The 15,672-nt window shown below is 32.2% G+C and overlaps 6 protein-coding genes across 6 annotated transcripts; 3 read left to right on the plus strand and 3 right to left on the minus strand.

Moving 5' to 3' along the window:
* Positions 1–2,182: 2,182 nt before the first annotated feature.
* On the minus strand, positions 2,183–3,066 carry PHYBLDRAFT_145520 (hypothetical protein; the record flags this gene model as incomplete). Its single annotated transcript, XM_018431463.1, has 5 exons — positions 2,183–2,236; positions 2,323–2,400; positions 2,466–2,800; positions 2,879–2,962; positions 3,039–3,066. The coding sequence occupies 5 exons, from the start codon at positions 3,064–3,066 to the stop codon at positions 2,183–2,185; spliced, it is 579 nt and encodes a 192-aa protein (XP_018292097.1).
* An 807-nt stretch (positions 3,067–3,873) lies between these two features.
* PHYBLDRAFT_145521 (hypothetical protein) lies at positions 3,874–4,480 on the plus strand (the record flags this gene model as incomplete). Its single annotated transcript, XM_018431464.1, has 3 exons — positions 3,874–3,922; positions 4,024–4,226; positions 4,355–4,480. 3 exons carry the CDS (start codon positions 3,874–3,876, stop codon positions 4,478–4,480), a joined length of 378 nt encoding a protein of 125 aa, XP_018292098.1.
* Positions 4,481–6,219: 1,739 nt separating this feature from the next.
* On the plus strand, positions 6,220–7,387 carry PHYBLDRAFT_168467 (hypothetical protein; the record flags this gene model as incomplete). The annotated part of the gene is made up of 7 exons (XM_018435874.1): positions 6,220–6,225; positions 6,250–6,291; positions 6,359–6,453; positions 6,523–6,802; positions 6,866–6,952; positions 7,020–7,110; positions 7,179–7,387. The coding sequence occupies 7 exons, from the start codon at positions 6,220–6,222 to the stop codon at positions 7,385–7,387; spliced, it is 810 nt and encodes a 269-aa protein (XP_018292099.1).
* Positions 7,388–8,219: 832 nt separating this feature from the next.
* PHYBLDRAFT_145523 (hypothetical protein) lies at positions 8,220–8,870 on the minus strand (the record flags this gene model as incomplete). Its single annotated transcript, XM_018431465.1, has 2 exons — positions 8,220–8,444; positions 8,514–8,870. The coding sequence occupies 2 exons, from the start codon at positions 8,868–8,870 to the stop codon at positions 8,220–8,222; spliced, it is 582 nt and encodes a 193-aa protein (XP_018292100.1).
* Positions 8,871–12,733: 3,863 nt separating this feature from the next.
* On the minus strand, positions 12,734–13,637 carry PHYBLDRAFT_73765 (hypothetical protein; the record flags this gene model as incomplete). Its single annotated transcript, XM_018442910.1, has 7 exons — positions 12,734–12,796; positions 12,946–13,018; positions 13,080–13,120; positions 13,225–13,292; positions 13,366–13,414; positions 13,482–13,529; positions 13,629–13,637. The coding sequence occupies 7 exons, from the start codon at positions 13,635–13,637 to the stop codon at positions 12,734–12,736; spliced, it is 351 nt and encodes a 116-aa protein (XP_018292101.1).
* Positions 13,638–14,077: 440 nt separating this feature from the next.
* On the plus strand, positions 14,078–15,608 carry PHYBLDRAFT_73567 (hypothetical protein; the record flags this gene model as incomplete). The annotated part of the gene is made up of 6 exons (XM_018442878.1): positions 14,078–14,112; positions 14,325–14,337; positions 14,387–14,734; positions 14,791–15,096; positions 15,187–15,336; positions 15,447–15,608. 6 exons carry the CDS (start codon positions 14,078–14,080, stop codon positions 15,606–15,608), a joined length of 1,014 nt encoding a protein of 337 aa, XP_018292102.1.
* Positions 15,609–15,672: the final 64 nt, after the last annotated feature.

The following is a 15,672-nucleotide window of genomic DNA, read 5'->3' on the forward strand; positions in this document are numbered from 1 at the left end:
AGCACCTAGCATAGCCCACACCCCAAGTTCCCATACCCTAAGTAAGTCCCCCCCTTACCCCGCTGTCCCTAACACATAGTCCCAGCACCTAGCATAGCCCACACCCCAAGTTCCCATACCCTAAGTAAGTCCCCCCCTTACCCCGCTGTCCCTAACACATAGTCCCAGCACCTAGCATAGCCCACACCCCAAGTTCCCATACCCTAAGTAAGTCCCCCCCTTACCCCGCTGTCCCTAACACATAGTCCCAGCACCTAGCATAGCCCACACCCCAAGTTCCCATACCCTAAGTAAGTCCCCCCCTTACCCCGCTGTCCCTAACACATAGTCCCAGCACCTAGCATAGCCCACACCCCAAGTTCCCATACCCTAAGTAAGTCCCCCCCTTACCCCGCTGTCCCTAACACATAGTCCCAGCACCTAGCATAGCCCACACCCCAAGTTCCCATACCCTAAGTAAGTCCCCCCCTTACCCCGCTGTCCCTAACACATAGTCCCAGCACCTAGCATAGCCCACACCCCAAGTTCCCATACCCTAAGTAAGTCCCCCCCTTACCCCGCTGTCCCTAACACATAGTCCCAGCACCTAGCATAGCCCACACCCCAAGTTCCCATACCCTAAGTAAGTCCCCCCCTTACCCCGCTGTCCCTAACACATAGTCCCAGCACCTAGCATAGCCCACACCCCAAGTTCCCATACCCTAAGTAAGTCCCCCCCTTACCCCGCTGTCCCTAACACATAGTCCCAGCACCTAGCATAGCCAAGATGTCAAAATTTTGTATATTTCAAAAAGTATTGAAAATAAGACTGTTGGTTATTTTATTCAATTATTATAATTTTATGTTATATACATATAAGTACATGTAACTGTATGTTATTATGTAATATATATAAAATTATAAATAAAAATATTTTAATAAATGAGAAGTATTACATTATATATGTAATTACATATCTGCAAGTAATATAAATGCAAATATATTTTTTTTAAATAGCAATTGATTCCTCTTGATTATAACTCTTTCATATTGTTTATAATTTTCTATCACTATAGCTAAAAAAGTGGTAACATGTTACCACTTTGGTAGCATAACTGCCATTTTTTACATAATGAAAATGGCAGATTTGACTCTATATAGTGCGATTAGAGGCACAGTTGCCATTTTTTTTTTAAAAAAGACAGAGGTTCATTTGTTTTTTTTTGTTGTTATTGTTTTTTTTTTGCTTCACTGTATCCAATACCAGTATATCCCCTTGCTTTATCTGTGCCATATTAAATGAATCATTTTTTAAATTGAAGTAAAAAGAATTGAAATGAATTGAATAGAATAACTTTTTGCTTCAATTTATATTTTATTTTATGGTACCAGTACTACTATAAACACGTCCATTGGAACTTGCAAAAAAGGTATGGTATTACTTGGCTACTGCAGAGGTATGCAGTAAAAACCCTTTATCCCAAATGCATTTGATATGTTTTGAGTACTTCGATATATACTAGATGACCTTCTTTAATTCTTATCAATTTCTATAAATATATTAATGTTAGAGGGAAAATAATAAATAGATATAATAATGTAGTGCTTACCTTTATGTAATATGCTTGATAGCTTCAAATAATAATCTTTTGCTATAAATATATATATATATTAGAAAACAATATTAATATGTAAGCTTCTTATGTTATTAAAGAGTGTTAGAGTGTATACAAGACAAGTGAAAAAAGCAGTGAGTATCACTCAAAATTATTACTAAAGAAAACCCAAAAAAAAAATTTGATGCATATAATATAAAGTCAAGTTGAATCTAGTGGAGAACTGAATGAGTATTGTTTTATAAACACGAGATGTATATTCTATCAAAGTACTTACATAGAATATAACAATTATCAAGTATAACATAGCAGCACAAGAGTATTATTGGTTTTTTTTATTCTTTAAAAAAAGAATCTATTTTGCTTCATTTAAAAATTAATTGTATTATTGCTGCAGATGTTATACATTAGTTTTCAATGCTGATGACTATATAGATACCAATCATATAAAAAAGAGCAACGTATCTTTATTTAAAGAGAAAGGAAGTAAAAAAAACAAGAGAATGGAATAGAGAAGAAGAAGAAAAAATATAAAAACTGAACTAAAAATACGTTAAAAAATGTTTTGAACCAATCAAAACCTCCTATCATCTTCGGCTTCTCTTTTGTGCTGGCTCAACACTCATTTCTGTAGAGGAGACCTTTATAAAAAAGTAAAAGATTTATATTAGTTTCGTATTGACAGCATCAAACCAGCAGAAACCATGGCAACTCACAGCATATCTACCATAATAGGTGACTCACCACCATCCGTTTCAAACATATTATTAGAAGACGATAAAGAATTATTTGCATCTTGCTGTGTCTACAGATTTTTTTTTAAATGTTAATTTAAATATATGAATAAAATCTTTTGATTAATAAACTTACATTGTTCTTCTCTACCATTCTTCTTTTTTGCTTCTGGTTGTCACTTTTGAAGCTTCCCCGAAGAAGGCTTTTTTCACACCATATGATCTTGCATTTGTAAATAGCAAGGTTGTTATTCTTTGCCAGTATCTCCAATTGCATCATGTAGTGCTCCCAGTGCTTTGACAAGATATCTTTCCATTCTTTAAGGAAAGCAGAAAAGTCCTTGTCAATCAGATCATGCTTGATACTATGACTCAAAGTCTTAAGCTGTAGTTGCTTCATTGTCAAATCACTGTCCGAAAGAAGTACTAGTTGAGGCAAAGATTGTTCTCCCGGAATTTCTTTGCAGCATGCTTTTCAGTCCTGTTCGTGAAGCAACTGCAACAACAAATTGTTTTTTTGGGCTTTGTTTTTCCCTTTGAAATTGCCACCTGTGCCAATTGCTCGCTTGCCAAGCTGGTCAGGATACTCAGTGAATTGAGACCTTTTCATAGACTCAGCAACACGTTCAAGAGCTACCAAAGAGGAAATGGTATGCCATAATATTTATAAGGCAAGCAAATGTACTAGAATATAGTAAATATGTCTTACCATTTTGCTCAATGATGCTTTGTTGCATTATACTAAGGTATTCTGCGCTTACAGTTGAGGCAAATTATTTGCTAAACTGATGTCAAAGCTTGTGTATCATTTGCTTTATTTCAGCAATATCAATTTCAATTGTTATGACAGAGTTTATGATTGTAGTGCTTATATCAGATGTTTTTGAATTATTATTTTTTAAAAAAGATGAAGTGAATACATGTTGTACTTCCCATAATATATATATTTCATAATGTTTACTTGGTTAACTTTCTGAAAAAAAGATAAATCAACTTAATCATAAACATATGGCTGCCATGACATTTTCTTTAATTTTGGGTGCCAGAATATTTTACCAATTAAAATAATGACATCAGTATAGATGGACTATGTAATAGTAACACAATGTTTAAATACCATAAAGTTAACTAATTGTTAACTATTGATCTTTTAAAGTAAATATTATGATAGGTATACTTATATCATACTTGTCATCATTTTTGATCAAGATGTGTTTTAACTAATATTGTTTTTATTGTCTTTATTGTTGTATTATCAATAGAAGAATTTGTTTTAAAAAAAACATTTTGTTGCAAAAGAAAGAGTATATAAACCTCTCTTTTACATTCAAAGAATATCACCAAAATGCTTGTTATACTTTAATATCATATATTAAATACTTACCAAAATAATCAATATGTCTTTGTCTCACACCAATCAGCAGAGAGATAGATTATCTACACAAAGATATCAATGTGCTTAGTGTGCCCTGTCATTTTATAGTTACCAGCAGCTTCAAAATCATAAGAGAGTCCACAGAGGCAATTGTACAACAGTAGCTGTCATGGATCAGTTTATGCTGCATAATGTTGAAATACAACATGATGGAAACAGTACCATTAATTAAAATGAATTTGGTAGTGATTCAGATAATAATAATCAATGTAATAATATTGTTAATTTATCTGAATACTTATCTGATAATGCATTGTAGATTATGCTGTGAACACAATGAAGATCAACGAGGCCATTTCATACAAGTACGGCTGTAGTTTTGAGGACAGTGAGGGTGAAGCTCGCATTTACAATAGCAGCAGAATCAATAGCAATATCTTTACAAAAGCCAAGTTGATGAGTATTCATCTCTCTCAAATAATTCTTCAGCACAGAATTTCTATAGCAGCTTACAGAGACATTGTCTAATTTGTTAATACAATCATTCGAGATCATGATGAAATTATGTTGGGTAAAATAGAATATTTATGTTATCTTATACTTTAATTTCCAAATTTCTAACACGTAGTGATTTCGTTCCTTTTTTTTAGAACCTGGGACTAAGATCAGCCACCAAAACTGTTGATTCTTTGCTTAAGTCCAAGTCAAGTGTCAAGGGTCATGAGTATGATGTCTGTCTTAGTGGTTGCCTATTATATGTGATTAATGACAATTAAGAATCTTGTGTTGACTGTAGCCAACTGCAATACAAAAATGATCCTGAGCAAAGTCAAACGTCATCTGCTAGTATGAAGCTCATGTTAGTCTACTGCAAAAAAACATCCTATAATAATATGTAAAATATCTGTAATAGTGGACTTAAATATAATATAATAAGTCTATATTAATTTCATACAAGATTGTAAAAACAGACTTCTGGATTTGTGAATGATAATATTTTACATACTATTAGATAATGAATTACATTTGACATTTACATGCATATAGAATTGAAATGCCATAATTCATTAGTATTTTGGTTATATATTGATCTATAGTTATGAATCCTACTTAAATATATCTTTATATGGATCTGTTTTTTTTTAAATAACCAACTTTTAAAACGAAATAAACTTGGGTTCACATTTATTAATAGTAAAAAGCTTTGTTAAATAGGATTTAAATAGGATTCAAATAGGATCTTTAGAAGATTAAAGTTCTCAATTGCTTTTAAAAAGCTTGCTGACATAATTAGAAGATGACGCTTCAGGAATGGAATATCATAGAAAAAATGGGTTTTATTGATTTTTGAATGGTTGGAAAAACAATTTAACTATTTAATGTTTGCTACTAATACTTCTTTACATACACATATTTGGATAGTAGCATTTGTATACATGTCACAATTTCATTTATTAGATAAAATGAGAGATATTGATAACACAGTTTATAGTATACTTTTTCATCTTATTAGTTTCATATATCCAATAACTTTTTCTCTGGTTTATACTCCTTTGACCAAAAATAATTTTGTTGCGGCTTTTTTAGACTTTCTTAGACTTCTTTTGTGAGAGCTATATTTTGAACATTTAAAATAAAAAAGAAATTATCATTAATATACATTGCTTCATAGATATATATGTGAATACTTATATATAAAGACATTTTAGAGTATCCACGGGTAGAATTTTCAGAAAATAATAACACTAATTTGATTTTTAGATACTGAATAAATCATTAAAAAATACAAAATAAATACGCAGTTGTTAATATATAAAATTATAAGGGTGTACTTTACTTACATATTATAGGCGCGTGTTTACAAGATAGATTGTCAAGTGTATTGCTTGAACTAAAATTGTATTTTATTCAAAATATAAAATATATATATATATATATATTCCAACTTTGCAAAGTAGTCAATATTATCTTTGACTGAACCATGGATATCTTAATATATCTTTTATAATGTACAGTGAGGCATGGTTATCTATTCAAATATGCTCTGAGATATTTTGATAATAATGAGTCAATAGGTTATATGTAGAATTTTTAAAGAATATTACCATAGTGTTTTGAATACTTGCTAATAGTACTTGCTTTCTTGAAAAACCTATAGCATAAGCAGTATGAGAAGAGTATAGAATGCACGTTGGGTAATAAAAGTGTGGGTGTGAGCAGTAAACTTACCAAATTATTAAGGCAGCCAAAAAAAAGGATGTGGAAGAGAAGAAAGTGAAAGAAAAGAAAAAGGGGCGCAGTTATTCTATTAAATACAAATTTTGAAATATATGAAAAAGAAAAACAAACAAAAATTAGGACAAGTGTTTTCTAATAAAAATCAAATATAAAATCACACTTCTTTATACTCTTTAGTATCTAATAATGATAAATAAAATAAATATTGTATATTTTTATATCAGACAATTATTGGTATTAACTCATATGCACTTATTATAAAAATAATGTTATTATAATGATAGTAAGTATGTTTATTTTTACCAAGCCCATAGTGAACATCAAAGTTAACTGTGTACCCCAACAAAATGTAAAACATCGAGTTTAAGTAAAAATTGTGTATAAAAAATGAATAAATTGTATTTCTAAAATAATAGACTTTATTGCTTAATATGCCAAGATCAAAGACCAACCGCTCAAACAAATCCAACAACTCCACCAGCACCAATGGCTATGAATCTGCTGAGCAAATGTAATTATATAGATTTCATTATTATCATTATATTAACACTTATTACTCTTTTTTTAAATATCATATTAGTTCACCAAGTAATGTAGGGGAACTTTTGGATCTTATGGAGCAAAGAACCAGAGTTCCAAGCAGTGCTCCAATGGCTCCATCACCCAAAAGAGCACGCACAAACAATGAGAATGATCCATCTGAGAGCACTCATACAATTGAAGATGTGTATCAGAAAATTGACCAGGTGAGCACCTTCCTTTTGAGTAGTGCTCAAAATGTAGCTTCAAACACAGTTGCTACTATTGCAAGTGAGGTTGTAGAAAATGTCCTTGCTCCTGGACGTATTCCTACTGTAGATGTAAGTATTTAATGTATTTTTTTAAAGAAATATCTAATATATAAACCATAGCAATTGATGTAGAACTACATGTTTAATGAGAGCTTGTACAGTCAGTACAATGGATCAGAAACATGTTGCTCTGATGAAAACAGGCAAATAATTCAGTCTGTAAAAACCTACCTTAGCAACTAAAGCGAAGCAAAGAATCTACTACCTTCCACTTTGCACAAAAAAGTTGTGGCCCATATTGCCAACAAGAAGTCAAAGGAGAATAAGTCCAAAGAACAGAAGACCATTGACAACAAATCTTTGCGGTACCATCAAAGGTGCATAGAGATAATACATCATCTCTTATAAATGTAACCATATTAATAAAAAAACTGAATAAATATAGAGACTAGCAAAAGACAGCTCTTTGCTTTTGCCTCAAAAAAAGAGTATTTTGTGAAGACGTTTGGAGAAGGTGGCAACATTCTTCTTCAGGCTGATTATACGTCAGGTCTGGACTCTGACAATGATAATGATTCTGGTTCATCAGGTTGTTTTTGGCGATTTTGGCCAACATGGAGAAGCGATGAGATACTATATAAAGAGATAAAATAGAAGAATTGTTCAGTAATATATATATTCTTGATTTTATAGGCTGACAAATTTGTTGATAAACTTGATACACATTATGAGTCTCTTCCAAAAAAAAAGAATGCCAACGCTTTTTCCCACGAGCTCAAAGGAAAAAGAGCAAAGGTGCTTGAAAAGAAAAAATGGATATACTGCCATCCTAGTCAAAAATTGAATAAACTTTCTTTTTTTAAAAAAAAAATCGATTCATAAAAATCTTTATAAAATCAAAGGTTGTGTTTATTTAGTTATATTATGCTTCTATTTTCTGAAGAAAAGAGATTACTAAACGGTTAAAGTCACTGATTATATTAAGTCTATACCTAGCAACTGCTATTGGTGAGTATAGACGATGTACTAGAAGAATGTAATCATGTTTCAGAGTGGTTAAAGGCTCATTCCATAACGCAATATTTTCTATCATCAATGATTAGTGACTTCCTGAAGCATAGCTCATATACCACTCTACAAAAGCAAATGTATGAACAATATCTTTGTCAGTGATGTTCAAGGTATGTTGAAAGAGATAGAGAATGCAGTCAGGGAATGCTGAAATATCTTTGCCTTTGTGTTCAAGAAAAAAGGCTTAGAAATAAGAATCAAAAGAATATTCTTGTCCAAGAAATGATATATGTTTGATTTTTTCAATTTGGTTGTTTACAAAGATTTGGCCTGAATGGTGGTCTGAGTAATAGGCAAAAAGATTGTGACTGTTATACACGTGGCGGTAAAATTCCAGTAAACAATTATAATGTTCCTTGCATATTGTAATCATCTTCTCAAGCTTTATTGGAAATGTTGCTGGTGGTAAAGGCTTCTATTCTGAGGATAACTTGCGAGGGTTTGAAGAAAACTCAACAAACTGAGGTAAATTGAAAGCGCTGCTATCAGATTGCAAAGGCAAATGAGATTGACTGTTGGAAATGCTGTGTAGGAAAGTAATAATAAATTCGTTAAGACTGGTTGAAAAGGTTCTGATATAGCTGCCAATGTATGCTTTTTCAAGAAATCGCTTCATCATTGTTGACTCAAATCCACCCTTCTAATTTGTCTTGAAGTTTTTTAGCAAACCATTATATTGCTCAAAACTAAACAGCCAGAATGCATAAACAGGATCAAAATCATTGATACACTTGCTAAGATGAAGATGCAAGTACATGTTTGGAGTAATCGCTGGTTTTTTATAAAAAGTCTGACATTTGGTACAAAGTTCTTGAAGATACTTGTGAGCTTCTGCAGTTTCTTTGACAGTTATGGACGGCTTAGTTAGCAGACGACATGCTTTTATAAAAAGCATCCAATTGGCAAGGTGGACGGCAGGAATTACGCACTTCAAAACAAATGGAGAATATATTATGCACCACGACTTCCACTCGTCAGCCTTCATAAATGAGAACCCATCACCAATTTTCTTTGTAATACGAGCATACCCAGAAGGTACAACAGCTTCATCAGCAAGTTCTTGCATAGTCAAAAAATCCTTGTCACTGATCAGCTTGGAATCACGTCAAATGTTGATCATCCGTTTTGCAGTTCCAAGATGGAGATTGTGCATTGTATCAATAATGGTACACCAAACTGGAGCAAAGTACGTCAATAAGTGAAGCTGAGACCACCGGGTACCATTCTCTCTCTCCAAAATTGTTCTTGCATTGTTGTTTCGTGCTGTTTTCCATCTGAAATCATCTCTGAAATTTGTTGCCTTTGTACGCTTTATCCACATCTTGTAATCGAATCCAGAATAATTGAGCTTGGTGGTTTTTTTTGAAAGTTTTAAATTGGTGTTGACATTGGTGACAGGCGCACGTGCTCATACGACCAGTAAATCCAGACGTTTTTCTGGCAGCAGGAATATCGCAAGCAACACACATCAAGACAGCATGAACAGTTATCTGGATATTTCTATAGTCTGTCATTGATACACTGGAATACAGGTCTATCAATTCGGCAACAAGGGGCTCCAAGTAGTGGTTCATGCTATCTGTGCTTGCTTCTTTTGGTCCTGGCATCATGCCAACAAGAATGATGTTTTCTGGTTTAAGACGTTCACTTCACGAGAGATTATTGACAGACAAGTAAATCACACCACTCGAGTGGGTTTGGCCATCAAAAGGTTGAAACCAATCGATATTTAATGTCAGCATCAGAGATCGGAAATCATCAACAAACATTGCACCATTGCTGTCTTGTAGATCATTCCACATCGCACCGTCATAAATATCAAGTTTTGTATTTTCTATTGTTGGGCGGTTTCTCCAAAGATTAATTCTTTGCTCAAAATCTGGTTTGGAAAAATGTTGCTGTAATGTGTGCTTAAGTGAGTTGTATGGATACACTATTACTAGGGAAGAACAGCTGGCAGTTGAGAATTGGTATAATGGATTGTTACAGATATTTGATTCAGGAAAAAGTTTAAAATTGCAATTCTTTATGATTGTGCCTGGAGGATATATCAAATGGCATTTTGAACATGTCACGTACACTGTCATTCCTTTTGTTGCTTTGTCAAAACTGGTAATATGTCTTAGGCTGTTGGTTGTCAAAGGGAGAGAACCAGCCAGATTGCAAATAGAGAGAAGATTGTTGCAGAACTCAATATGAATATATCCACCATTATCCACCAAAAAGATCAGGTGAAATATGACAATGAAAATAGCCACGAAAAGAATATAGATAGGCATGCTATTTACTGAAAACTCACAAACTATAAAGACAAATGATAAGTTAGATTCACAATCCAGCTTTGCAACAAAAAAAAATATTGATATCATAATATTTCATACCTCTAGAAGTTACAGAACTCTCAGTGTCAACATCCAAAGTCTCGCCTTGTTTGAAATCGAAACTTGCATTTCCTTCTTCAATTTTATCGCTATCAATTATAAGTGATTCAAGGTTGATGTCTTCAGAAAAAAATATTGACTCTTCTTGATGTGCAGATATGAAAGCTGGTAGTGAATATTTATTATTAATGAGTTAGAATAATACATTAGCATCATATTTAAGAATAAAGAGTAATAGATTTTAATAATCTTTATTTAAAAATTATATTATTTTATTACATTCTTCATTATCACTATAATCAGAATTTATATTGTCTTCATAATCATTATCAAAGATAAAGTCTTCTTCCATATCAATATCTTTATTTTGCATGTCTATATAATATATTTATTAATATCAAATCTATATACATAATCTTAGTTTTATTGTTTTTTTTATTTACCTGTTGTGTTGGCTGCAGAAACTAGCAGACCATGTTCTTCATTAAGTCGTTTTGTATTTTGTTTTCTTTGGCGCTTTCCAGAAGGGCTGAATGCTATGCATTCAGGACATTGACAGAAAACGTAATTGTTTTTAATTCGATTGTTAGATATGGTGAATATTTGAAATAATAAAAAGATATAGATTTTGAAATGTTTTTACCGAGATCTTTATATAGTGAAAAATAACTTATAAATAAATACAATACTGCTCCACGTCATGCTTATACTCTGCCAAGTATTTCTTCAAGATACCTACTGCACACTTTGTTATAACTGCCTTCACACTTTGCTAAGTCATTATCCAAGACATTTAATGTGCACTTCATTAAAGTCACACTCTTTTTGATTTCTCTTTTTTTAAAAAAAAACTATATTTGGAAGGATAAGAATTGTTCATTAAGATAAAAATTCTGAAAAAGGAATATTCACATCTCACAACATGTGAGTTAAAAAAATTGCTCTTTTTGCTCCTTTCCATTGAGGGAAAGAATCATGCGAAAATATTACCACAGCAAATATGGAATTACATAACCTCTTGGCACATACTCAAAATAATATCACTCCAAATTTTTTATCCAAAGAATTGCTCTTCCATTTACATTTATTATATAAAAATAAAAAGAAAAAATGTAGTTTATTTTATTTTATCTAAAAAAGATGTATTATATAAAAAATATTTTACTTTTCTTTAAGTATATAATTCTTTTAATATAAATATTTTTTGAGTATAATTTACAATGATATTAAAGACACATAAAATGCAGAGGGGAAAGTGATGCTGGTATAATTTTACAGCTAAAAAAAACAGATTAAAAATTACAATCAAAAATAAAAATATAATTTTTAATTTTATTCTTTTTTGAAAATTTAACAACACTAATAAAACTATATTGAATTGTGAAATTGGCAGTCTTTTGCAATAGTCAGTGATATGTTTTCTTAAATGCTGACTGATTCAGCTACAAGAGAACTCCTCCGTCACAGAATAAAACTGGGAATCTGTAGCTGGTCAGCTTATCAATATTTTTGATGGTGACAATTACAAGCAGTTGGTGCAGCAAGACCTGTTCTCAAATCTCAACAATATTGTCATTCTGCTATATAGCAATGGTTTTGTTAACCGAAAAATGGGCAAGAGTTTATATATCATTGTTCATGCTGTTGTATTCAACCTTGACCCATTGATAAGATAATAAAACAACTTATATATTAATTTCAAAAAAAAGTTACAAATAAAAAGCTTAGATACACAAATGAATAACTCTTGCAGCTGGCAATCTTGGCTGGCCCCAAGAAGTCTACCCACTTGGACTTTTTCTTGATGCCAATCATCAGTGAAATAAAAGATCTTGAGATGCATGGCTTGGTGATCAAGAGCAATGGGGTTGAGGTTTCCCATGCCAAGATCCACTTGTTGCTTGCTTCTGGTGACATTCCAGCTGTGGCTGACATGGTGCACATTGGCTCACATGCCAGTTTGTTTGGTTGTCAAATTGGCAAAACAAAGGGGAAAGCCCCAGACATCAGATGGCACGGAATGTACTTTTAAGATAGTTCTGCTCACTGGACAAATTAAAAAAATAAGGTAGTTTAAATATGGGGTATAGTGTAGTGTAATTTCCATATTTAAATTAGTTGATTTTTTTTGCACTTGTGCTGAAGGTGACCTTCACAGATAGTGGAATGACTAGAGTCAACTAGCAGAATTGTGGGTGGGGGTGCTGCAGGTAAGGTTTGTTAGCACTTTAGATATACTTATCTGACTTGATATATAAAAAGAAAGTTTTTTAAAACTGCATATCTATTTTGATATTCTTTATATGGAACCATAAAGGTCAGGCACCGACATATTATGAAGATTAAAAGTAGCGTAAAGGTGACCTTTAAGCTAGTTTATTGTTAAGAAGTTTGGTCATCAGCAGCAAAAAAAGGCGTCTTTAAAATTATGGACCAGTAATATGTTCTTTATTTATTTGGTTTCCCATTCTTATTAGGCTGGTAATGGTTTACGCTTTTATTTTTATTGGAAAGAATAGAATGTTTCTAGGTTTCAGATCTAATAATACTATTCTATATCTCTAGCTACTTCTTGCTCGGTTGGTTTGTTATATTTTAGATGAAAAATTTTCTACAAAAAAGAAATACCTAAAAAAAAATGAGCTGCTCAATACGTTTTTTTTGGGGTACGAGCAGTACTCTTTGAGAATAGATAAATCGTTAGTGATGGGTGTGCGTGTGTGTTGGATATTTCAATTCTTATAAACCATTAATACTTACATTGGAATTATCCAGTACAAAGACCAAACAATAAAATATTACAAGTAAAGCTACGGAATTTTGATTCCTTTGACTATGAAAATGATTGGAAAAAATTAATTTTTGTGAATTGGGCGATATAATTATTAACTTACATACCCAAATCAAACGGATTTATTTGTAGATATAGATAATACTTATCAAAAGTCGATATAGTATCTGGTAGTTTTTTTATTAATAAACAGTATAAGTAATATAATGATACATATAAGGATAGTAAAAGAACAAAAAAAGTCTTACCATGTCAATGACAGCAGCATGAGATAGAAGCTTTTGATCCATAGCATGTTTTGGAGAGGATTGTTCATCTATAGTAAAAATTGGATTCAGTTTGATTAATATTAAAGAGAAATATAATAAATAAATAGATAAAAATATTACCGTGTTGGTGGTCGTGTTTAGCTGTAGAAAATATTTTGGGTGATATGTCCTATAAAAAAGAAAGGAAAAAATCAGGATACTTTTATGAGATGATGGTATGAAGTATATTTACTAACCTTAACTAATCCGGATGGCCATTGTGAAGAGGATGCATCAGAAGGAAACTATACGCGAGTGACTATGGTAGCAGAAACACTTGTTATTACTCAGCTATATTTGAAGAAATTACTAATAAAGAAAAATAAAGAAAAAAAGCACCTTACCAGGAACATTTGCAAGTATAAGAGTAAAAGAGAAAGAAAGAAGTAAAAAGAAAAGAGAGGGCGAGTGTCTATGGCAACTGAAACAACTAATTCTTTTTAGTTATATAAAAAAAAGTACTTTAAAAAAGCAGATTAAAAAAAAAGACTAATAAAAAAATAAAAAAATGGGTGGAGACAGTGACGAAGAGTGTGTCTATGGCAACAGAATAAATAAATTCTTTTATTTTCTATAAAGAAGACTTTTTAGAAAGAACATGTCTTACACAAATAGTTCGCAAATATAATAGAAGTTGCAGAGATAGAGAAACAAAGAAAAGACCAATAGCATATATAAAGAGCAAAAAAAAAGAGAAACAGGAACAACAACAAAAAAAGAAAAAAAAGAAAAAAGAAAAGTGCATTTGAAACAAAAGACTAGACTGGTTTGATCAATTGGGTTCTAAAGCAGTATGAAAGCCGATTTGCATCTCAGTGATTACAAGAAGTATTAATAGAGACTTATATATCAAAGATATGCTGAATATCTATATAAACCATACATTTTATACAATTTGTTTACTCTTTCTCCTGCTTTCTTGCTACTTATTGCACTCATACTCAAACACACACACATCAACCCATTTTATTTCAAATAATTTAAGTATGTAAATTTGATATAATTTATTTTTAATTCAATTCAATTCAATTGTATAATAGCATCAATAACAATGTAATCTAAAATTAACAGTTACATTTTTACCTTTTATTATATTCTGTAGACAATGACTATTCAAAGACGTCAACTTGCTCTTCGTCCCGTTGAGATTACAAATGAACAATTGATGAAAATTCTTTCTACTTTGAAAACTAATATGACAGCCATGGGAACCAACATGGCAGCTGACATGTTGATTGTACAAGAACAAATCGGCACTGTTGAAGATACATTGCTAAACATGAATAGCAGAATTGGTGTTCTTGCCACCAGCAGCACTGAGACAATCACTGCTATTGACAGTTTAAGCAGGGCCCCCCTCATTTCTCCTACCAATACAATGGCTAATGTTTCTCAGTCTGCCTTCAATGCCCCGTCTGAGTTTAGCAAGAAGGCCTCTAATAATGTTTATGTGAGTATCAACGTGTGCAAAATTTTATCAATGTATTTTCTCATATATTCTATCAGGCCCATATTCGTAATCTCATGTGGGATCCCAAGCTGAAAACAAGAAATCAAGCTGATATCCTGGCAAATGAGAGTAAGCCCAGATGGAATACAAATGTTTTCTTTTACAAGTCGCCAAACAAGGAGTTGGTGGTGCGACTTCTTGAAAACTTGAAGCGCAAGTTTACCCATGAGGGATTTAGAGAGGCAGACTTGAGAACAAGACTGCACAAAAACTTCACCAGCCGGGTTTCAAAAGCAAGAAAAACTGAAGAGGAAATAAAAGCAACAAACACTCGTTCGAGAAGGGCAGGACGTGCCAGAGATGTAAGTGTAATCTCTAAATAAATAATTTCAAAATAATATAGTTTAGTCTTGAGAATTTTAAAAATACTAATACAAAAAAACTACTATTAGAATCATACTCGCCGTTTACTTGCATACACAGACAATAAAGAAGTAATTGATCTACAAATGAAGAGATATTGTGACTTCACAATGCAAATGGCAGCAATGTTTGATGGAGAATCTGCAGATGAAGACTTCGAGAATCGCACGAAGAGCATTGTCAAGATTGTTTGGCCAGGATAGAGAAGTGATGAGATATATTATTTTATATTAATAATTATGTCTTATTATAAAAAATATAAAGTGAAGTATTAACAAAATCATTTTAGTTCAATACTCTCATTAAACTCGTTGAGGAGTATGTTATTGAAGCAATGGGGTCAAGTGCTTCTCAAATGAAGGAGAGGGTTTTCACCAGTGTGTCTAATACAGCAGTCCCAGATGACATAACCCCCAAATTTTCTCAGTGGGCCCTTAGAGACGGGTATTAAATAAACAAAAATTGCCTCTCTCTTTTTATCTATATATTACTTTTCACATACAAAATACTATCAA

Source organism: Phycomyces blakesleeanus (assembly GCF_001638985.1).
Source record: "Phycomyces blakesleeanus NRRL 1555(-) unplaced genomic scaffold PHYBLscaffold_10, whole genome shotgun sequence".
In the NCBI taxonomy this organism is placed as follows: domain Eukaryota; kingdom Fungi; phylum Mucoromycota; class Mucoromycetes; order Mucorales; family Phycomycetaceae; genus Phycomyces; species Phycomyces blakesleeanus.